The sequence below is a fragment of the Pseudonaja textilis genome, chromosome 10, assembly GCF_049901715.1.
Source record: "Pseudonaja textilis isolate UNSWEBS1 chromosome 10, rPseTex1.2, whole genome shotgun sequence".
NCBI classification, from domain to species: Eukaryota; Metazoa; Chordata; class Lepidosauria; order Squamata; family Elapidae; genus Pseudonaja; species Pseudonaja textilis.
This window is the reverse complement of record NC_141999.1, coordinates 8,781,374-8,805,178: the sequence shown is the minus strand read 5'-3', so window position 1 is coordinate 8,805,178 and position 23,805 is coordinate 8,781,374. Positions and strand designations below refer to the sequence as shown.

The 23,805-nt window shown below is 37.7% G+C and overlaps 3 protein-coding genes across 7 annotated transcripts; 2 read left to right on the top strand and 1 right to left on the bottom strand.

Moving 5' to 3' along the window:
- Positions 1–128: 128 nt before the first annotated feature.
- Positions 129–8,396, top strand: LOC113437557 (interferon alpha-inducible protein 27-like protein 2A). Of its 2 annotated transcripts, none has more exons than XM_087939628.1 (5): positions 129–231; positions 795–814; positions 1,198–1,227; positions 3,920–4,078; positions 7,134–8,396. In XM_087939628.1, exons 2-5 carry the CDS (start codon positions 811–813, stop codon positions 7,181–7,183), a joined length of 243 nt encoding a protein of 80 aa, XP_087795754.1. In that variant the 5' UTR covers positions 129–231; positions 795–810; the 3' UTR covers positions 7,184–8,396. The 2 variants fall into 2 exon arrangements, with proteins under 2 accessions (XP_087795754.1, XP_087795753.1); XM_087939627.1 differs by having other exon boundaries at positions 131–231; positions 7,110–7,295.
- Positions 8,397–10,073: 1,677 nt separating this feature from the next.
- Positions 10,074–22,795, top strand: SRSF10 (serine and arginine rich splicing factor 10). Of its 4 annotated transcripts, none has more exons than XM_087939623.1 (6): positions 10,074–10,394; positions 11,628–11,734; positions 14,094–14,195; positions 16,175–16,334; positions 16,587–16,640; positions 16,777–18,284. In XM_087939623.1, exons 1-6 carry the CDS (start codon positions 10,330–10,332, stop codon positions 17,072–17,074), a joined length of 786 nt encoding a protein of 261 aa, XP_087795749.1. In that variant the 5' UTR covers positions 10,074–10,329; the 3' UTR covers positions 17,075–18,284. The 4 variants fall into 4 exon arrangements, with proteins under 4 accessions (XP_087795749.1, XP_087795750.1, XP_087795752.1 ...); XM_087939624.1 differs by lacking the exon at positions 16,777–18,284 and adding an exon at positions 21,790–22,795 and having other exon boundaries at positions 10,075–10,394; XM_087939626.1 differs by lacking the exons at positions 16,587–16,640; positions 16,777–18,284 and adding an exon at positions 21,790–22,795 and having other exon boundaries at positions 10,075–10,394.
- On the bottom strand, positions 19,317–21,858 carry PNRC2 (proline rich nuclear receptor coactivator 2). The gene has a single exon (XM_026702623.2). The coding sequence runs from the start codon at positions 21,856–21,858 to the stop codon at positions 21,442–21,444; it is 417 nt and encodes a 138-aa protein (XP_026558408.1). The 3' UTR covers positions 19,317–21,441.
- Positions 22,796–23,805: the final 1,010 nt, after the last annotated feature.

Here is a 23,805-nt window from a genome sequence, read left to right as displayed (position 1 = left end):
AACTAAAATGTTACTTGGGAAATTGAAACCTAAAAATAAGATTTGGGGGCTGGGTCAATATTAAATAACTGGAAGGTGCATCATGGCAACCAAGGCAGTTCTACTGCAATACTATTGGCTATCTGTCATTAGCCATGCCCACTGTGGACAGTTTTTAAGCCCCAGGGATGGTCAGTGTACACAGAACCCCTCGAGTGTTAAGTCCTTCAACAAGAATATCAACTTGCTTTAGTAAGGATAAGCTGCTTTTGTTTCTTCTACTACTCAGAGGGGTTGGCAAGGGGTTTGCTGATCATGAGCGCACTTTGGGGCTGAAACGCAGTTTCAAACAGGTTACTAATCGACTCAGGCAGCTCCAGTGAATACAGCACAGGCGGCGCGGAACTCGCCTGGGCAGCCTGAGCAGGGGAAAAGTTAGTTATTTAGGGAAAGCATAGCACAAGGACAAGTGGCCAGCTCAACCAGAGATAACAACTTCACCTGAACCCTGCCGACCACCCAGTAGCCCACCACTGCTACTACTGGTCTGTGAGGTACCGGGCAACTTAGGTTTTAGCCATTTATTTTGGGGTTATATAACTTTTTAAGCATTGTGTGGGAAGTCAGTAGTTCTCAGGTGGCTTGGGGAAAATATGTTCAGCTTTTGCACCTAGGCTGGCTAGCAAACAGTACTGGTTGGAAGCTTCAGTTCTGGGGATAATGGTTGGATGGACTTCAAGGCATTGGATCAGCAGTCAGAAGTTCTTAGCTGTAGAATGTATTTTCTTACCAGAGTTTCTATTTTTTACTTGCAGGTCCATCAATAGAAATATGGGTAAGAACTAAGACATTTAATTTTCTGCTAATGAAGATGTTGTCAACTTTGTGTGATGTAGTTACAGTGACTTGGTTCACTTGGCCATGCAAGGTGGGAAAATACCATTATTAGTACTTCACATCAGAGGTGGGGTGTCTGAATGTGAGAAGCGTGTGAAGAGAGAGAAGGAGGGAGGGAGAGAGGGAGAGGGAGGGAGAGAGAGATTGGTGACTGCATACAAGTCATCAAAGTCCAGCTTCTTTTTACCCACATTGTTCACAGAAAAATTCAATGTTTCTTTTATAACACTGGGAAGCGTGGAATTTGACTTTCCTTGGCAGTGGAACTTGAAGCTTACTATATATGTCAAAAATGTGACTGGCACATATCTATTTCCTTAGGTCTACTCCTAGCAGCTGTACTCGGTGTGGGTAAGTTGTTTTGCTGTATCTCTAAACAATGGGAGAGGAGTTTTGCATTAGAGGAGCAGTTCTCAGTGCAAGCCAGATGTCTCATTTGCAAAAAAGAGAACTGTAGGCAATTTTGGACCAGAAATCTTCCTAGTGCAGATGGAACATGACAATCCTTTTCCTTTATATTTTTCTAGCTTTTAAGAAGGATATGCACCAAGACTTTGTAATGCTCAAATAATCTTTGTTAAAATTGACAAAAAATGATTTGAGCATCCATAGGGAAGTTAAAAGCTTCAGAAGTAGGTGCAGTTTTCAATCTGTACCAGGGTGGGCATCTCTTTTGGCCCTTTAAGACCTGTGGACTTCAACTCCCAGAATTCCTGAGCCAGGTGTAAAGGGGCCAGAATTGCCTCACAGCAGACAATCAGGGCCTGCTGCTTATAATTGCCATTTTTAAGTGAATTGCTGCTGTACCTTATCAGTTTCTGAGCTTTTTAAATCATGAAAATGAAATTATTAATTTCCATTCTGCAGATAAGAGACATCAGCAGCAGAATGAAAGGATTGCCTCAGGTCCTCCCTACCAGGGAGTACATGCTGAACGACCACTTGTTCAGCAGCCATTCAAACTTACAATGACATTGAATGAGGGCTACTTATGACGGGTCCTCAAAGTTACAGCTGTTGCGGCATCCCCATGGTCACATGATCGCCATTGGTAACTTTCACTGCTGGCTTCCTACAAACAAAATTGATGTGGGAGCCAGCAGGTCACAAATGGCAACCATCTGACCACCAGGCACTATGGTCTCGTAGTCACCTAGCAGCATCATTTAGCAACATAATTTCCAGTCTCTGTTACAGCTGGTAACAAGAACTACCTGTAGAGTTGGTAGAAGGAATGGGAGCTTTCTATGTAGTCCAAATTTCATGCCACAATATTCACCCTTCATGAGCTTACAAGTATGAAGATCACTTAATAATACCTTGTATAAAAAATGGTTTATTAAAAATCTTTACAGGTACGGGTAGTCCTCGACTTACGGCCACAACTGAGTTCAAAATTTATGTTGTTAACTGAGACATTTGTTGAGTTTTGCCCCATTTTACGACACTTCTTGCCACATGAATCACTGTGGTTCTTAAGCTAGTAACATGGTTGTTAACTGAATCTGGCTTCCCCATTATTATGCTTGTCCAAGTTGCAAAAGGGGATCCCACAACCCTGGGACAATGCAACTGTCATAAGTATGAATCACTTGCCAGCAGCTGAATTTTGATCACGTGATCATGGGGATGCTGCAAAGGGTCACAAGTGTGAAAAATGGAAAAATGTCACTTTTTTCAGTATTGTTATAACTTTGAACGGTCATTAAATGAACTGTTGTAAGTCAAGAACTACCTGTAGTCCTCAGCTTATGACCGCAGTCGAGTCCAAAATTGCTGAGCAAGACAGTTAAGTAAGTTTTGCCACATTCAATGACTGTTTTGCTACTGTTCTCAAGCAAATCACCTTAGTTGTTAAATGAATCATGCAGTCGTTAAGCATATCTGGCTTCTTCCCCTATTAACTTCGTTGGGAGCCAGCTGGGAAGGTTGCAAATGGTGAATCACACGACTTCAGCCCAGTGCAACTGTCCTAAATGCATGCCAGATGCCAAGTGCCTGAATTTTGATCATAGGAATGTTGCAATGGTCGTAAGTGTGGAAAATGGTCATAAGTCACTTTTTTCATAGCTGTTGTAACTTCAAACGATCATTAAACCAATAGTTGTAAGTCAAGGATTGCCTGTCCTTTTTATCCCGATAGATTCCTGTATTCTACACAATGTAATGGCAGTCTGCGTGTCGTTCATGTTTACAGAGCACATTAGAAGCAGCTTGTTTTGAGCTGAAGGGATTAGCTTGCTGCCTTCTTGCTGCGTAAAACCCCTCCTGGGATAGCGGTTGTAGCTGTTTCTGTTTAGAACGCCAATGTGTCAGGGTTCCAAGTAATAGATCCATATCAAGCAAAACTCCAAGGCCGGTAGAATAGGTTTATTGGAAATATCATATTGGCACATACCTGGTGAAAACCAACACTGAAGGGCCCTGCGGTTTTCACATAATTAAACTGTTCTCTGGCCGGTTGCTGGGTAGGCGTGGCCATGGTGGGACCTTCTGGGAGGCCTGTTTTTCGCCTTGCCCAGGCTCTGGAAGCTTTCTTTGAGCCTCTAGGAAGCCAAAAACTGCCTCCCCGGGCTCCGGAGACTCTCCGGAAGCCGGAACCAGGTCCGTTTCTGGACTTCTGGAATTTCTGGGAGGCCCGTTTTCCCCCCTCCCGAGCCTCCACTGTAGCAGCACTGAAGCTCCAGGATGGCTTTGGCCAGGCCAGCTTCAGGGTTGACACAATGTAGTGGTTAATTTTTATTTATTTATTTGTTCATTTGTTTGTCAAGCATGTATTAGATAACAGATAGAAGTATAAGCATGGTTATTAATACATGAAATGGGTACGAATAAAAGGGAACATTAGAACAGAGACGGTAAGCACATTGGTGTGGAGACATACATACAGTCAATGACCATGAAGCTGCTCGAATTACTCTGGTGAGAAATAAGGTGCGGAGAGGGAAAATGGATAGAAAATGCAGCCCACAAACAAGTAATGTGAATTTACTTCAGATCTAGATTATGTCTCTGCAGCTGTAACTAACATCCTACTTTTCAGGCGGTGTGGTCGGTGCGCCACTAGCACTAAGTGCCGTGGGGTTCACGGCAGCTGGCATTGCTGCCGGCACACTGGCAGCGAAGATGATGTCAGCCGCAGCCATAGCCAACGGTGGTGGTGTGGCCGCTGGAAGCCTTGTTGCCCTTGCGCAAGCAGCTGGTTAGTATCCCTTTTCATTTTTTGGCTCTCTTGCAACAAAACCTGTAGTGACCCAGCCATTTATTATGCCATAGTGTTTTGCAGATGATTGTCCCATTTCCTCAAAGGTCCAAGTTGTGATTTTGGGAGGGGAAAAATGGTATCTACATACTTGTGGGAAGGTGCCAATGGGAAAATAAAAACCAGTGGTGGTATTCTACCAGTTTGGCCCGGTTCTAGCTTACCGGTAGCGCTGAAGATCAGCTGGCAGAGAACCGGTTCACTCCGAGCCTCTCCGACACTCTGCAGTTGGGCCCCCCACCCACCCACCCCTGCTCCTAGGTCCTCTTTAACCTCTCAGTTGTTTGGCACGGCAGAGCGGATTGCTGCGCTAAACAGCTGAGAGACACAGTAGCTTAGTTTTTACTGTTTTAAGGTGTGCGCAAAGCGCACATTTGGCATGCATGCAAGTCACGCAATCCCACCCCTGCAGCCATGCCCTCCAAGCCACGCCCACAGAACCGGTGGCGGGAAACTTTTGAATCCCACCACTGATAGAAACTGAATCTCATTGCTTTAAATGGTTTTAATAAAAGGAAATGTCAGCCTGCAACATGTCTTTCCCTCTCTCTGGATGGGCAACCTGTTTTCCCAGGACCATGTGTGGACACCCTCCCCCCAACACACTTTGTGGAGACTTTGTGTAATCGGCATAAGTGGACAACAGTGTCTTATTGTTCCATAGTGGGAAACTCTAATGGAAGTCCTAAAATGGCAACTGGCGGGTTGATCTCTGCCTTCAAATCAGTCCTGACTACCTGCCAAGTCCCTGCAGTTTTCTAGGCAAATTTATCAGCAAGTACCAAAAATTGCCAGGGGGTGTTTCCTGGATAGGGAGGCTCTCTGCTTAATTCTCACTTAAATCTCCTCTGGTCATCTTCCCTTTGGACTATTGCAGTGCGCTGTCCACGGGGCTACCCTTGAAAGTAGGTGGAAGCTTCAGCTGGTGCAGAATGTGACAGGCAGGCTGACACCTTTGCTCCAGGAACTGCATGTGGTGCCAGTTTCCTTCCTGGTACCATTGAAAGGGTCAGTTATTACCTTTAAAGCCCTTCATGGCATGAGGCCAGACCACCTACAAAACAGTCTCCTCCCATTACATGTGCCTGCCCCACCTGGTCCGGCAGGAAAGGTATATTGCAGACTGTCAGTTCAAGAATTCCAATTGGCAAGGGGTAAGAAGAGCGTCTTCTCTGGTCATGATTCCCGCCCTGCGGAATATGCCCCCAGTCCCTGTGGTCTTGTATCGAGAGCCCAGAGGAGCATGCAATCAGCAGGCTGATTGGCATCCTGAGAGCCCTCCCTTCATCTTCTAATTATTTTTAGTTGTGTTTCAAGTTGCCTCTTTTAAATTTTTAACTTTTATGTGTTTTTTTTTTTAATGTTTTAATATTTTATTGTACACTGCCCAGCAGCCCTCTGTGAGGAAAAAGGCCAGTTTAAAAAGGCAATAAACAAACAGATTTTTTTTTTAAGTGATTTGCCATGGCTGCATTTTTCCTAGAGCTAAGAGAACGACTGGCCCAAAGATTTAAAGAAGGATTAGAACCTAATTTCTGCCTTGGTGCATTAAGTATTATATCCCACTTGCACTTGAAATGGCTCAAGAACAAGAATGTTTATGTCATTTTAGTAGACCCCTCCTTTGCCAATATATAGCTTTGTTGCCATCTAGTGGTTTTTGTCCAAATCTGGTACTGTAGCATTAGCACCAGGGTTTCCCTTTTTCTTTGGAATAACAGATGTTTTTCTATTGAAAGGATGCGATGAGAGATAGGCTGGGTTTGTGTTTGTGATTTCTCACAAGACACATCCCTTTCAAAAATCCATTACTTCCAGGGGTTTTTGAAGGGTGTAGTCCCAAAGATCAAGATGATGGCCACATATTGAAGCTCTGCAGTTTTTTCTTATCTGACTTTAAATTAGATACCTACATAATTAGATAAATCTAATTACCTCCTTGAGACCAGATGGACATCCATGCAGAAAATATTAAACTGATTCTATGAGAAAACTACTTTTTTAAAAAAATATGTTCAAATAGACCTCTTCCTTGTTGTCTCCTAAACCTAATTGGATTGTTTCTATCCATCCAGTGTTTAAAGATATGCCTGCATTTACTTTTTCCATTTTTCTTGAAAGAAAAACAAATGGCAGTTTCCACCTGATCAATTTCTACCTGAGCATTTGGAGGAAGATGGGAGGACAAAAAAATAAATTACTCAAAATAGAGACTCCACCCAAATATTTCTCTTTACACAGCTACTCATTTAATCCTCCAAAGTAGTATACACCGGTAGTACTACTAGTACTCCAAGCAATTATAGGACATGCACTTTTGAAGTTATATTGGAACAGAGAATATACAGGTCAAATCACCAAGTATAAATTAGCTTTTGGGTTACATATAGTATATATTGCATCAACAATGCTCAAGGATGAATAGACCATATGACTATATGATTGTATTTTAACAGATGAACATAAAATCGTTTAGATTTTAAAATGTGTTCTGAACAAAAGAGTGCAAGAGAATGAACTTTACACGGTGCAAGATTGAACGATAATCAATCAGCTATCCCAAACCAAGATATCAGTGCCAAACCTTTGAAAAAATGCATAACAATAATTAAGTGATGCTGAGTTGAGCTGTTTTTATCCTGCTGAATGTGAAGTTTCAGTCTTGAAAATAAAGCACTTAACTAACACACACACACACACATTCTGAATCTCAAAATCTGTAGGAACTCCCAGGGTGCAGTTAACTGAGTACTTAAGCAGACAATAAACAACATCAATGCTTAATTGTACTTTTTACATTTACGGTACTTCTGTGTATATGTGTAGCTTATTTTCCCTAGCTCAATTTGCATTATATCTGACTTTTAACTTTCTAAAATATCACATTATTGTTTTCAGACACTTGTAGAACATTTGATAATTTGTTTTTCATCTTCCTAATTGTATTACCTATTTTTGTTTTTCACTCTAGGGGCGGCAGGCCTTTCTGTTGCAGCTAACGCTGGGATAGCAACTACTGGTGCAGTGGTGGGGCTCCTGGTATAAGAAAGATCTGGAAAGGAGTTCACAATGTCATTTAGAACAGCACTTAAATACCTATCTATGAACCAAGAAGCTTATTAGCCACTAACCAATAAAGGATTTATCTCAATCATAATCTGAATAATTTCATAATTTCACAAGTCTCTTCTTTCTGTTGGCTGCGTATGCATATATAAAGCTGCTACCTAAATAAAGAAGCATTTGATACCCTCAGCTATAAGCCATATAGAATTAGGAGTGGGATTTCTTTGGAATTGTATTTAAAATAGGAAAAACTTTGGTTTTATTAAAGCTTGCTTTTTGTAAAGGAGAAATGGTAATATTAAACCTGAGTTTTCTTTATTTTAGTTACATTGAAATATTGGAACCCTATCAGGCCTTTTAAATGGATTTTCTTGCAACTACAAGTTCAGATGTGGAATGTTGAGTGTTATATACATTAATTATTGTTAAAATGCTACATCTTTGCATAGACCTTTTGCTGATAACTGGGTTAAAGAAGATGGAACTTATAAGTATTTATGGAAAGTTTATAAGTGTTCCCATAGAAGTATGATACTTATTTGAAAAGTAATGTGTAAAATGTTCAAGATTTAAATGAATATTAATATTAATGATAGAATTGAATTGGTATGGATTGTTGTTTTAATTATGTTATATATTTACAATTTTTTCTTTTTTTAAAATACATTGTGTAGTTTTAGAATGTACCAAGCAGAATCCGAACGGAAGTTATGTATTATATTAAGTGTTTTAATTTTAGGGGAAAGATATAAAGGCGTCATACTCCAATTAGTGATCACAGGAGAAATTTTGCTTAATGAGAAAAGATAATAGACAGCTGAAACAGGACAAAGAATATAAGTATGATGATTTGAATTGAGATGAAATAAATAAAATAAAATTAAGGAAGTCGAAAGAGGGGAGAACTTATATAGAAAATGTAGAATGATAATAAGATATGGAATGGAATATAAAAATGAGCATGAACTTGAATTTGTGTCTCCACGAAGAGATGTAACCTGGGATCAGGCTGCTTGGTCCCCTGGGAGTCTGACAACCAGTCAGGATACATTTTTTGCCACAGGAACAGGAAGCAAGTTCAAAGCCCAACAGAGGTTATATCTCTCTTTCCCTCTCTCACCCACGTGCTCCATTTTGCCTAGGACCTCAAAACCATGTGGTCCTGTCCTCCAATAAACCATCTTTCCAAATAGCCTCCATGTTTCCAGTATCTTTCTCCCCACTTGGAACTGAACCCAGATGGACATTTCTTCCAACAGTCCCACCATTTTCAACCTACATCCAGGCCAGAATCCTAATTGAAAGGGGTCCACATTATCCATTTCCTTCAGGATCCTCCGGAGCTGCAGTGCAATTACCTTCTCAACCACCCTCCCCAGAAAGGGAAAATTAGAGGCAAAACAATTCATTGATCTTAATGGGATCTAACCATGATTTAAGAGCACCCTTCAAGGCTTGGAGCAACCCTCATACCCACTCACAAGTCAATTTCCATGAAAGCTTTATTAGCCAGACTGTGGACTGCAGCTCCGAGCATTACACCCATCTTAAAGTGGCCATGGTTGGAGAAATACTGCCACAGACTGACATGACTTTGCTCTTAGTTACCACTGTTGGAAGAAATATCTTTCTGCCTTTTTAATATTTCCTAGGATATTTCAATTTTCTAGGAGAGGTATGGATGCCAACTTCCTACACCACCAAACGAAGGCACCCTGAGTCTGGCAGGGAGATTTATTTATTTTTATTTAGTTTAGTTTGTCAAGCATGTATGAGAAAACAAGTATGAACATAAACAAGTATAAGTATATACATAATGAATAAGTACGAATAAATGGGAACATAGGAGAGGGATGGTAGGCACACTGGTGTGCTTATGCACGTCCCCTGTGCATAAACACGAGATAATAAGAGTGGGCCACACCAAAGTGGCTTCTGAAAATACCAATCACTAGATAATTCAGACAAAGCAAAAAGCATTTGTTAAGCATGTTTTTATTGAGTACAGAAATGATACATTCATTTGATATATGTGACACATCAGAAAACAAGTGAACAATAAAAAGGCATTAATTACATGCAGGACTTGAACAAAAAAAAATGATTCTAAATAACATTCTACAAGTGGCAAATTTATTGGTTACATTATTCTTTCCCAGCTGGGTTGGTATCTTTCTTAAAATGTACAGGCATTCAAGACTGTTCAGAATATGCTGTTGTTTAGAACTTTAATGAAAAGTTCTGATGTACCAAAAATTACCATGGCCAAACATGTTTTCCTGAGGTTAAAAAAGAGACCTATACAACTCTTTATCAGATTAAAAGTGCTAATATCTTTTTTAAAACGCTAACAATGAAGCCTAAAATCCCAAGCAACTTTACCACGTCTTAAAGAGAACATTATTTTTACAAAACGCAGCCTAACAAACTAAATGACCAAGGACGTTCCCCCACAGACACGGTTTTAAACTATTTTACATTCTCTTCTTTTTGCATCCCCCTCCCCCAAAGAATCACTATTCGTCGTATTTACGTAGTGTATATTGGAGTTAGTGACTCTTCCAGTCCTGTATGCAACGAAATTTGATTTTATCGTAGGCCGATTAGTGCAGAGATCTCCAACCTTGGCAACTTTAAGCCTGGCGGACTTCAATTCCCAGATTTCCAAAGCTGGCTGGAGAATTCTGGGAATTGAAGTCCGCCAGGCTTAAAGTCGCCAAGGTTGGAGACCTCTGGATTATACATTCAAAGTGACAACAAAATTATTCTAAGTCTCATCCTGTCCCAGATTTGCCCGGGAACCAAAGGCGGCAAAGCAAAACCCGAATCGACCGCGCAGGCGCGCTGAACCCCAAGCGCTCGCCAAATCACGCGAGACCTGCCTCCGTACAACGGTTGCTGGCGAGGCGCCTCGCTCGACGGCTGAGAACGCGAGACGCCATCCCGCCCGCCGTTGGTGCGCGCGGCCTGACTCTCGCGAGATTTCGCTACAAGGCGGTTGCCCCGAGTCGTTCTCTTGTTGTGTGTGTGCCTCTTTCTCCTCAGCGCCGGCCTCGTTTCAACCCTTCTTGGGCTCGCCCTTCGCCTCTAGCCCTGCGGGCCGCTTCCCTTGCCCCGGAATAACCATGTCTCGCTACCTGCGGCCGCCCAACACCTCGCTATTTGTGCGAAACGTGGCCGACGACACCAGGTGTGTTAACTAAGGGAAGCGGGGAAGGAAGGCCGCGATAGGCCTGAGGCGCGACCGGGGGCTTGGTTGCCTCGCTGTTTCCCGCGTCCCGCCTTGCGCTTGCAGCAGCTTCGGGTGGTGGTCACTAGGCGCCCCTTTGCTCCGGGCAGGCCTGCTTGGAGAAGGCCTCCTTGGTCGTTTTCCCGCCCCGTGGCCGCCTCACCCGTTCTTCGAACGTCTCCGTTAGATCGCCACTTGGGGCTCGTTTCATTTGTGTGCTAACTTCTCTTTTTGGCGCCAAGAGAGACTTAGAAAGAACCGTGTGTAAAATCAAGAATATCGCGTTAGTTAGTGAAATCATAAAACAGTTCTGTGTTTGAGAGATTATTAGGAGAGGAAGAATATTTACATTTTTAACCCCCTTTTTCTTTCCCCTTGCCTGCGTTTCTGCCAGCTTTCCTTCTGTTTTTGTACATTTTTTGCTATTTTTTTCCTTTTCTGCAAGACTGCTGCATGTTTGCTGTATCCGCTGATTCCTTTATTCGAATTTAACCTCATTAAAATGACTCCTCGGTAATGATACATAATAATTCCAATTTTAGTATGTTCCAAATCTTCGTTTTTTACTTTAAATTTGGATTATGTTTTGACATTTACATTAAGTTTTATTTTTCCCAGATTCTTCTCTCCTTCCCCTTCCTAAGACTAAAGAACTTCAGTAATTAATTGAAATCTACAGCAAGTCTATTTTCCTCCCCAATGTTCTTTATTAATCTGCATCTAAGTAAATGGTCAGATTCTGATTATTAGAGTTGGTGCATGAAGTCTTACAGTATTATGGCTTGTAGGAGCGTGCACACACAAAAAGTTCAGCGCACAAAATAAGTTGGGGTTTGGAATTTCAATCAAATGTTTCCAGACCAGTCATGCAGGTTTTTCAGTTTAATCACAAACCACCTTGAAATCAGCTATTCTGATGCAAGAACTTTTGTATATCTCTGGCTAGTAGCCATTTATAAGCTTGAATTTATTTTCTCCAAAGGTTACATTCTTAATAATATTTGGCATGAATGGCATATTAAGTCTCGTTTCATTATATTCTATTAAAAATTGGGTTCTTGCTTCAAGATGGCAAGGGAAAGCTCGTACTTAGTGGGATGTACTTAGCAAAGTCATAGTATTGCACCCCCAAATCTTTATGGGTGGATACAGGATATATACACATAAGTATCTTAACGTTAAATCTTATTTCAGGTCTGAAGACTTACGTCGGGAATTTGGTCGATATGGTCCAATAGTTGATGTATACGTACCCCTGGATTTCTACACCCGCCGTCCAAGGGGATTTGCTTATGTTCAATATCCTTTCTTCAGATGACTGATTGGTGAGAGGGGTGTTGGAGTTTGAAATTCACGTTTGTGTATGAGGTAACAAACCTAAATGACAAGGCTGTTTTCTTCTGTTATTTGTAATATGTTGTGTGTGTTCCATTCCTTGAGATTAATGCATTAACAAATTTTATACTTTGAAAACTTTTAACTATAGTCAATAATATATTGCATTATTGTAGCACAGGCCTCATATTTAGATGTGCTTTTAGTATGGAAATGGCATTTGCTGCGGCCTCCAAAGTTTATCATTGCAATTCAGCATATTGGGCATTTCTAGTAAATATATTCTTAATGCTTAGCAAAATGTGATTTTTATTGTTTATTTAATCAAGAACAGACTTGTATAAAATAAGGTGAAAATTCTTGCTCTGATTATTGTCCCCTAATTTACTGTCCTCTGTTGTTGCCTCAGAGTGTAAAGCTGTACAGTAATGGCGACCCCAAAGAAAAAGCATGAAAGAACCTTTAGAGTAGAATTCAAGAATTAAGGCAAGTAGACAAGCCAAAGACCTCTTAAGGATCAGGCTTGAAGAGAAGGGAAAGTTTGGGAAAAGAAAATATAAAGAAAAGCTGGAAGAAGGACAAGCCATAATGGGAGAAAAAGCTTCGCTTTATCTACAAATGGGGGAAAAGGTTGTTTTTCAAAATGTAAAGATAAAGCCATCTGTCACTTTTGACCAAGCATCTCAAGTCCTTCTGACAAGCACTTAAAGAGTTAAAGGTCAAGATGAAGTTGACTGGTGGCCAAGATAAAAGGAGCCTTACCTGATGTATCCTACAGAATAAGAGCTGTCCTCTTGCTGCTTGTGTAAGTGGTTAACCAATACTTTTTATTCTAATTTAGTTTAGCTATGGCCCTGTAATAACCATGATGTCTATGCATTTAATTAAGTACAATTTCAATTTATCATTACTGATTTGAGATGAGGGTATCTGTAATAAGGTGACATTTGCTATATAGGGTATTTGTAATTTGACACATAGGGACAATTAAGATCACTTAGGTGCTTGCAATATGTAACTTGAGCTTAATTTTCCAGCATATGTCTTTATCGTAAAATCTTACATAATTTTGGAATGATCTTATTAAATGAATTATTGAAAACGAAAATCATCCATACAGGCAGTCCCTGGGCTAAGAACATCCAACTTAAACTGTAGAGTTGTAATTGCAGGAATGTTCTAATCTCGGATGGCAAACCTCAGATAAAGAATGTTTTTAAGCAAATACAACTCAGGCAAACAAAGTCACTAATCTAAAGGAGGATTAGAGAGAGGAAGTAAACATATGTTAGACTTTAACTAGAGATAATTGTCTTAATTACTGTGCTAAACAGTAATGAAAGTTAAGCAGTAACCAAAGTTAACCAATGATGGAGGATAACTAAAAATGTGTATAAATGCAAGACTAGACTCCAATAAAGATCATCATGATTCAGTTGTTCATGATCAAACAACTCGACTGCCTCGTCATTACAACTTTAAACAACCTCTAGAGAGGAACAGGACTAACTGTTACAAAATGGCAGATGTGTTGCAAAAACATTTACTACAGTTTATGGCAGATGGCTGACTAGCAATTTGATCCCATCAAATGGCGGAAACTGTTATCCTTTGAGCTGACAAAGTGCTGAAGCTACAAAAAGATTTCATGAACCTTTTTTTAACAGTTTTTTAACAGTTTTTGAAAGCATTGTGCAATTTCAGTAGGAGAACACTGCCTGCCATTTTGAGGTGAATCACTTTGCGTTCAGGACAGTGAGAGATTGAATTCCAGAGGATTCTCCTTGACTTGAGTTCTCCTTGCTGGAAATCTGTCTTCACCATAACTCAATTTTAAAGTCATAATTTTAAACTTTACAAAAAAAACAAAACTTTGTATGCAACTTTGTTGCTCTTGATGTTCACTCCTAATAGGCAGAAGCACAAGTACAATAGCCTATTCCAACCTGAAAACAATTTTGGGTTGAAGACATTTAGGAAAGAGAACAGGTGCTTAACCCTGGAATTGCCTGTATTAGTTTCATCTGGAAAATGCTATACTGTTACTATGTTAAAGCTCTCTAAGAAAAATACTTAAGAGTGAGATATTTTTAAACATTGATAGATGAAACATGACAATTAAAAATCCAATTTTTTAAAAAATCAGAATTTGAGGCAAATGCAAATTAACATTACTGATATCAGCTAATCTTAGTTATGCTGCAGAACATACAAAAAATGAGGACAAGTTAGTTGCAGGGCTGTAATGGCATTATGGGAAAACAATTTACTAATTACATAGTTGCAAATACTTCAAATCCCCAAGTACCTTAACATCTAGCACATTTGAAGATGTCCGGGATGCTGAAGATGCCCTTCATAATTTGGATCGGAAATGGATTTGTGGCCGCCAAATAGAAATCCAGTTTGCTCAAGGAGATCGGAAAAGTATGTACTGCATTTATATTTAAATAAAGTTTGTCAGAAAATTAATACTGAAACATAGCATATAGAGCTGTAGGAATTACTCTGTCATAGTCCTAATACATAAACTTATTTTTCCTCTACACAGATTATTAAAATGTCATATTTGCTATTTACTGTTAAATGATCTGGTAAAAATTATAGTGCAAGATTCTGATTAGAATGTATGATACCTCCAAATTTTACAAGAATATATATTAATGAGGGATCAGATGCGCACAAATAATTGATGGGAATGCTTTTCATGAGCAGTCAACTGGACTACATGGACTTCTCCAATATGAAAAAAAATCATAAAACCTACCAGTTAAATATAGATACAACTCAATAAGAGTGGGGAAAAAATGTCCTTCCCCTGGCATTATTAGTTTTTTTATATCCATTTAGTGTAATTGTAGTCATATGTCACTCAGCTACCATGGAAGTTGGTTTGAGATATGAAGCAGTTATGTACAGCAAATTGCCCCACTTAATAAACATCTTTTTTTATCACAAGCTGTCAGACTATAGGATATAGTGGCAGCATCAATCTTCACTAGTCTCAGAAAAAAGTAAAACAGTGTCTAATTTGATTATTACTTGCAATGGAGACCAGAAGGAAACACCGGGGTTTTGGCTAGACTAGGAAGTCATAAAAACCTTCATAGAGCAATTAGTAGAGGTATTATTTTAAAAAATGGGGGGTGGGATTTTGGTGTACTTTTAATTAATTACTTTTCAACAAAATGAAACATTCTTTCACATTTAGGTATTTAATTCCCAATTTTTTCACCTGTGTGATCAGTACCAGGTTACAGAGGGTTGTTGCAATTAAGAATATCTAATAATGATTGTTAAAAAGTTCATTCAAGGAAAAAAGAAGGTCCCAGAAAGATTTGCACGATGAACAGAATACATTGCACAGTTGAATTGTTGAATTATAATTTACATAACTAAGAATTTGCAAAACAAATCTATCATGGCCACCAGTTTGATTGCCTATACAAGATTTGAGAAATTCATAGTTAAAACTTAGCATGTTGCTTGTAATAAATTTTATACATATTATTATTCCTCTAAATATATATTGTAAATTAATATGACCTATTGCAGATGTTTTGTAGACACCTGGCTATTGAAGAAACAAAACATTAGATTACTAAAATACAGGTAGTCCTTTTTTAATGGCCATAATTGGGACTGGCAACTGTTGCTAAGCAACATGCTCATTAAGCAAGATATTGCATAACTGCAATGAACTTACAGCCTTATTTTCTCTACAATCAAGGAGCAAATCTCCATGGATATCACGTGACTGGGGATGTTGCAACATAAGTGAGGACTGGTTGTAAAAGTTACTTTTTCAAGGCCATTGTAACTCTGCAACTGCTAAACAGGGCATTAAATGAGGACTATCCATATTTCATCTGACAAGTAGTTTTTAGGGGAATGAAGAGCTAAAGTTTTAAGAAAATAATGGAAAAGTAAAACAATAAATAATGGAACACAGCAGGTTATGTGGGCTTATTGAGAGAAAAGCAATATGGATACAAGAAGACAGATTTGAAAATACTTTTTGACAAAGATGATATGGGAGATAGATGCAAAGAGAAGAAATAGACGTGCTATGTTTTAATGGATCTTTCGAAAACAGCAGAATAAGTTCTAGATGAGCGCTTCTGCCCTCAGTGTTCAGTTATTGGGATCTAATAAGAAATACTAAGCTTGAACATTAAGCATGTTAGCTTACAAATAAGGGGCTAGCTTTCAAGCTCTCAATTGATTTTTCTGTCAATTCCGTCCCTGAATTGAGAAGAAATGGAGAGATCATACCCACTTAAACGTGTTCAAAGCCAGTCCTAGTTGGACTTTCAGTATCCAATCTTTATAGAAGTCAAATAAATGAAGTATTGTTGCATTAGATATTAATGTTTAATTAAAAACTGATTATTTTTTGTCTACAGCACCAAACCAAATGAAAGCTAAGGAAGGAAGAAATGTGTATAGCTCATCTCGTTATGATGATTATGATAGATACCGGCGTTCAAGAAGTCGCAGTTATGAAAGGCGGTCAAGAAGCCGATCTTTTGATTACAACTATCGCAGATCTTATAGTCCTAGAAAGTAAGTGTTGTACTACCTTGACCTATGCTGACCTGTAATGAAGAGGAAACTCATTGACTGTCTGACACCTAGATTCCAAGTCACCTTAGCAGTAACATGCATGGAAGTTGTTATACCTTGCATGAACTATGAGAAATAGTGCATCCTTGAAGAAAAAAAGAAATATTGCAACTGAAGAATCTTTAGTTGGGGGTGTGTGAGTAATTCTAAAGGTATATGCCACTGTTTACTTTTTCTCATGTACCTTTTTAGCAGTAGACCTGCTGGAAGACATCGCCGTAGCAGAAGTCGTTCAGATAATGATAGGTAAACATTCTTTTATATAACACATTCAAAATCAGAAAAGCCTGTGCCTGCAACAATAAGCCATTTTAATGTGAGATAATACAACACCTAATGAGCCTGACCATATTCAAATGTATTATCTTCCTCTTTCTGATAGGTTCAGACACCGTAACACATCTTTTTCAAGGTCAAAGTCCAATTCAAGATCACGATCTAAGTCACCAGCCAAAAAAGAAATGAAGGCTAAATCACGGTCTAGGTCTACATCTCGCACTAAATCTAGAGACAACTCTAAAATGGATTCTAAGGCACATTATAAGTCCAGCTCAAGATATGAAAAAGAATCAAGGAAAAATGAATCAGCTAGATCCAAATCTCAGTCAAGAACGCAGTCTAGATCTAGATCAAAATCCAGATCCAGATCATGGGCTAGTCCCAAGTCCAGTGGCCACTAAACAGTGTATTTTGCTTTTTAGTCATGTGTCATCTAGATAAACAATTGAGTTATGATGTTGCAACATTGCTTTAAAATAATTTTGTTAGTTATCCCTGGAGCAGGCAATTATTACTATTAAAAATACAATACAGATAATCTTACACAATAGAGTCCACTTTGTTAAATGTCTTGGGCAGCTGAGATTCTTGTGTTTCTATGTATATTTTTGTAAAAAAAAAAAAAGTATGGTCTTATGCTTCAAATATCAATGGTATCTTGATCATCACCATTTATACTATTACAATATCTGCTGTACAGCCAGCAGATTGAGCAGTTTTGCTGTAGTGACTGAGCTTAAAAATGTCAGGGTTGTAAAGGCTTGCTTGTCTTGGACACTTGTGCCAAAATGGTTGGCTCCTTGGGCATCTTAAAGACATTGAAATACTGATAACTTCTGAAGCGATGGTCTTGAGAATAAATTAGAAAAAGCAGAAATTACTCACAAAGATTTACTGTGGATTTGTCAAAATCCAGGTGCTTTTCCTAATATGTTAACCTCCAAAAATACTCAGTTAAATCGTTAAATAAATATTTGTATGCAATGTGGCGGGCTTTGTGAGGTTTAGTGAGCAAATTCCATATGGCTTTTTGCTGCATTAAATTAAACATTCAGATTGCACAATGTATAAACTAAACTTCAACACAAATGTCTATAAGTAGTTGGCTTACCTATTTAGTACCCCAGGGTTTTATTAGCAGTATTTCTAAATAGAAGCGACAGTTTTGAGTTTATACATCAATCTAACTTTCTCTTCAGATCAGGAAGGTTATTCAATATATGTTGTTTTTGCTTTTGGTAATATTATTTAGACTATGGAAAGTTGCCATGGAATTATCTCAAAAACATTCTCTGGAAGATAATATTGTATTAAGAACATAGATTTTCTGTTGGGAGAATGAAAGTTGGCAGCAGGAAAATTTAATATCAAAGATGCCTTTTAAAATGCTGGCTGTTCAATAAGCTGAAGGAGTGATTCCAGAATCTTTGTATATTTGATAGCCTAAGTTTTGTTTAGTACTAAAAGTTAATGTCCTGCTATGCAATCATTTATTACTTTTTTTTTAAAGAGTTCTTCCTAATGTAGTTTAAAACAAAGTGTAAAATTGTGTTACTGTGCAGCTCTGGTCAGAAGAAACTTGTGGAAATAAACTTTATATTTTCTTTCTTATAGAGGCTTCCAAAAAAGGTATTTTTATGTTTTTTTAAATACTGGTACTACTTTAAGAAATCACTGTTTTGATTAGGAGGAGCAGTTTATATTTTGCTTGCTGTAAATTTAGCATACAAACAAATAAAAAAAGGAAGTAGAAACACACAAATTCTCTACTGTAGTTTTAACTAGTATTGTTTTGAGGATGGATATATTCATACTTAAAGGAGAAAACCAATGCTGCTTGTTCAATGCAGGAGCAGTAATTATTTCAGGGCTTCCTTAGCCAATGAGAAAGACAAGTCTAAAATATTTTGTTACCCAGAACAAATTCTGCCTCAGAGATTGAGTCCTAAAGCAGTTATATAAATATTTTATTGGTTTGTATAACGGCTCATCTTGCCAGTTGTGATTCTGAGTGAACTTAAGAAACAAACAAAACCTCAGAACCCCAGAATACAGTAACAAAAAGATGAGATCTTGCATTAATTTATTGTGCACTATTTTACTAAGTTTGGCTTTCCCACAAAAAGATTAAATTTCATCCATAAGTTAAATGAAAAAATAGGCCAATGGAAGTTTTCCTCAATCAGGAAGATGTTGAAAACATACCATGCTCTTAATGTCAAATTTTCATTTTATGCTTATTTGGTTCAACATATCCAGTGTACTGTAATCCAGTAATATATAAAGAACAAATTGAATTTGCTCCCAGTCATTAGATATAGGGCTAATCATAATCACCTTATGCCCAACCGCAAATATTTTAGCACACCTGTACTTTTCATTTTTAACATGATTCACAGCTCAATGTTAAAGCCTCTGCTTTACAGATAAAAATTCTTCCATCTAAAGGTTCGTATTGAAAGAAAACCATTGGGTTACTTGCCAACTATCTGCAGCTATTCATATTAAAACAGAGTTCATGCACATGCTTTTTTCTCTTCCACCTCGTGTGTCTTTATGGGCAAGATGTCCCTTAATGCTTACTATATCTGCTTTTTTAGTTTGAAAAGAGTAATATAAATAAAGTAGCAAGTCAACACACTGTTGGGGAGAAAGGGTTAAGGATTTTTATTTTAAATTTGTTTCAAATTCATATCTAAGTATATCAAGCATAGAATTTAGAGTATCAAAATTACATCTGGGATACAAAGATTTTCAAACGTTTGAGATACATTTGGGACATAAGGTAATATTTTGATAAAGTTGTCCGATCTTGTTTTATTTGGAAATACTTTAAATGTTCTGATGGTTGCTAAAACATTTTGAATATATATGTAGCTGAAATGTGCAACAATGTACAGCCAAATACCCCTCACAATTTAAAAAAAAAACATCTTTCATGGCAACTAAATGTTTCATTACTACTGTTGGAAATTTAGCAACATTACACATTTTGTTATGTATGTTTCTGTTTACATAATCTATTTTCACCAAGATACATAGTGCCTAACACATCTGAAATTCTACCAAATTCTAAAGATGCTGCTTCTAAGAAGAGTTCAGAACAAATCAAAAAACAATTATGGTATATAATGAAATACTACTTTTAACAAACGACAGCATATAAAACAGCTAAGAAAAGTGCTATAATATAATACATAGTTTAAAAACAAATACTTGAAAAAAAAACACTTTTATATCTTGACAAATACAAGATAGGGTGGGGGTTTTTGGCATTTTGGACACTGGAACTTCTAATACTTTGTTTCTCTGCTAAAAAATACTTTATACATCCAAAATGAAAGCAACCATCAGAGGGTACATTACAACTGTACACAACAGTTCTAGTATGCAGGAGTTGAGGTTTCACTGAAATGCAACCTTACCGCCCAGTCCCAAACACACTTGGATGAAGCTGTTTTCAACGAAGTATATTAGGACTGAAATCTAAAGAATGCATAAACATTTAACTGAATTATCAAGATTTTTTTCTCTGCATTAAGCAGAAATTGGACTACGCCCTTAACTTCAAAAAGATATTTTTATCTTTTAAAACGGTACTTTCTACCAAGTTAAATCCAAATTCTCATCTAAACAGACACAGGCTGAGCACATTCTTTCACTGATACTCAAGTGCAATGGCATAGATATGTGCTTTTAAAAGGTTTTTTTAGCATTTTTTTTTATAAAAATCATGCCATGTATTTAACATGGACTTGTTTACATTCAGCAGTTTTGTACTAAAAATAGTTCTTTTTTGGCAGGAAAGCCCACAATAAATTTACATATGCTACAAATTTTACATTTATTTACATGGCTCTTCCTTCCCCTCCATAAAAGATGTTTTTACAATTGTCAAATTCTTTAAACAAGTTCACATAATAGATTACCCTATTACACATTGGCCTTAGCAGTTCAGTTTCAGGAAATGATGCAAAACATACAGAATGCTTATCAAAAACAGCTTAATGAAATTCACTGAAGAAAAAAGATGCTAGAAGCTTTTGGCAGTACCAGTCATTACAAACATTCAAGTTGGCACATTTTGGGGTATCAATTTTCAATGCATTGTTTAAGGATTGAATAAGAACTATAGATTAATAATGAAAATAATTGGCATGCAATTAAACAAGGGTTTATATATATAGATTGGCATTTCAAATCCAAATTTTGGATTTCAAGTCCCAAGCCTTTGAATGGATATATGCTTGCCCAATCCATCAGTTCAGTGGTTAAAAAAAATGAATTACTTGGAGAAATTAAGTTCCTTTTTACAATTTTGGGTAAAAGCTCAAAAACATCTGATTTTGAACACTTACAGAATCTCATTGTATAGGGAATCACGTTTTGCAATTACACTGCCATTGTGGTTAAAAAATTGTCTGGCTTATATTACTGCATCCCAAAAGACATACATCAAGCACACTTTGAGAAAGAAAACATCAATACAATTTGTATAGAGAACAATGACTGAGATTTGGTCTAGGCTATCAAATTATTTTAACAATGCATCTGCAGCACATAAAAATGGATACAGTGCACAGTAACACCCAAAAGTGAACTATTTAATTGAGTATTTCCAAGGAGTGACCTTTCACCATTATACACGATTCAACTACTCTCCAACATGGTGACTTAGTTCTGCAGGTTGTGCTTTTGTTTGAATTCTGGACTCCAAAATGGATTCTTACTGAAAATTGAAACTATGAAATGTCATTTTCTATGGAACTTAAGCCTGTACTTTCAGTAAGGTCTTAAGTTGAAAAGTCATGATTTCTTTATCAGCAGGGTTAAATGAAACAGTTACCCAGTGGCTTGGTGGTTTAGGAAGAACACTTGGGGATGGCGGCTCACTAAATTTTGCTCCAGCATAGTTTTGATTGGTTTGAGGCATGAAAAGTGAGTGGGATAAAGCTGGATTCCAAGTCTGGTTGGTTTGGAAATGCACTGAGGTTTTTCCTTCATTGTGCATGGCCTGCCATGCTACAGATGATGGGTTGCAGCCATGTCCTCTCTCTTTCTTGTGAATTTTCTTCATATGGGAATTCTGATCTTTACTCTTTTTTCTATTATTCAGTTGTTGATGGCTCTTAGTAGCATTTCTGGACTGGACAGATGGAACACTGAATCTTTCTCCACCTCCCATCTTCAAGTTAAATGTCACCTATCCAGGGATTGGGAAGAGACAAGAAAAGACAAAACATGTCAGGGAAAACCTAAGAAAATATGGCATGTGATGTAACCATAATCTTTTGTTTAAAAGAAACATCTTCAATGGCAATGCCAGAGTATATTCAGATTGCAAAGGCAAGAATCAAATAGCTTTATTAAGTCTTCAAATTATCCTGGTTTCAAAATTTGGCATGTAGGCTGGGTTTTGAGCTACCATATTGATGTAACTATAAGCCAAATTTTGCTTAAAAATGGTTTCATCAATATTTTGGATAATAGTACAATTTATTCAACACAAATATTTCTGGAGGTTTAGGATTGCTATGAAATTGAATTCCATAGTACACTGGCTTGTTTCACATACCATAGTAAATTGTGATTTTTGTTTCCAACCATGGTTTGTTAAAGCATAACAGATTAGAAAACATAGCACAATAAGCCACTTAAAAGAGCTTTTCTGAAACAAAAATCTTTGAAACATTCCATCAGGTTTGTTTGTTTTTTAACAACACCAACCTCTTCCCATTTCAGAAAAGGTGCACCTTTCACTGTATAATAAACCAACAGTTTTAAATATTGGTTAGGTTTTTTTTAAATCTCACTTTTATTACTTTACAAGTAACTCAAGGCAGTGGACATACATAATGCTCCTTCCTCCTACTATTTTCCCTATTAAAACAGCCGGGTTAGGTGAGGTAAAAGAGTGACTTGCCCAAAGTCACCAGGCTGGGTTTTGTGCCTAATGTGGAACTAGAACTCGGTCTCGTCAAATATATACTGCATGGCAATTTTCCATGCAGAATAAAACCAAAAGAAACAGCCAATCAGATATTTTAATAAGCTGATAAAAAACAAAGATGTATTTAACTAAGTTACTGAATTTTAAGGTACAAAATGAACCATAACTTTTGGACCAGTTTTATTTATTTAAAACATTTATATATCCACCCATCTATTCAACTCTGGGTAGCTCCCATTCAACAAAACAACCTCAATAAAGGACAGAATACATTTATCTATTAAAACCACAGACGTTAAAAACCTGGCATCAAAGTTAAGTTTCCAACATACTCAATAAATCCTCTTCTTACCACCTCCCCCTGGTCTCAACTCTTAGGGGAAAGCCAGGTGCTTTTTGCAAGGCTAGGAGAGTAGAAGCCTGCCAAACATGAAAGGGGTTGGGTGTTCCACCGGGCAAGGGCTTCCAGAGAAGAAAAGGCAGATTCCTTAACTTCATTACTTCCTACACAAGGAATAAGCCTTCCAAAGAAACAGCAATATATAAAGGAACACCAATCTTTCCCAAAGATATGTGGTTTATGTGGTTCCCAATTTATGTGGTTCCCATTTACCTTTCAGTTCTGTTTTCAGATTCCACAATGTCCACCTCCTGTCCTCTTTCTTGCTGCCAGACTTGAAAGAAAAGATGCTGACTTTTATTGGATCTCTTTTGGCTAGGAATGGTAGTTCTCATGGGCTGGTTTGCCGTTTTCAGCCACGAAGCCAAGCCCAACATCAGATTCTCGGCACGTGGGTTTCAAGGGTAGAAGTCCCAGCTCTAAAATGAAATTTGAAGTAGAAAATCAAATAAAGTTCCCAGTTCCAAATAGTGCTCTATTTTTAAAAAGTTATTTTTATTTTGTTTACAGAGCTATGCTTCCACAAAAGTGCCTTATAAACAACTTTGGCAAAGGCAAAATATAACCCCCATCTGAATACAAAATATATATTACTGTACCACTCCCTATTTTAAAAGGTATCAAAAGTGGTTTATTTTTGTAGACTAAATTGGAGCATCACTATAAATTTATGTGAAAATTGTATAAATACTACATATTAATAAGTCTGGGGGAAATGGCACCTAGAATATTTCTGAAAGCAGAGTGCCAAGGCTTCATAAGCTTAATATGTATCTAGCAAT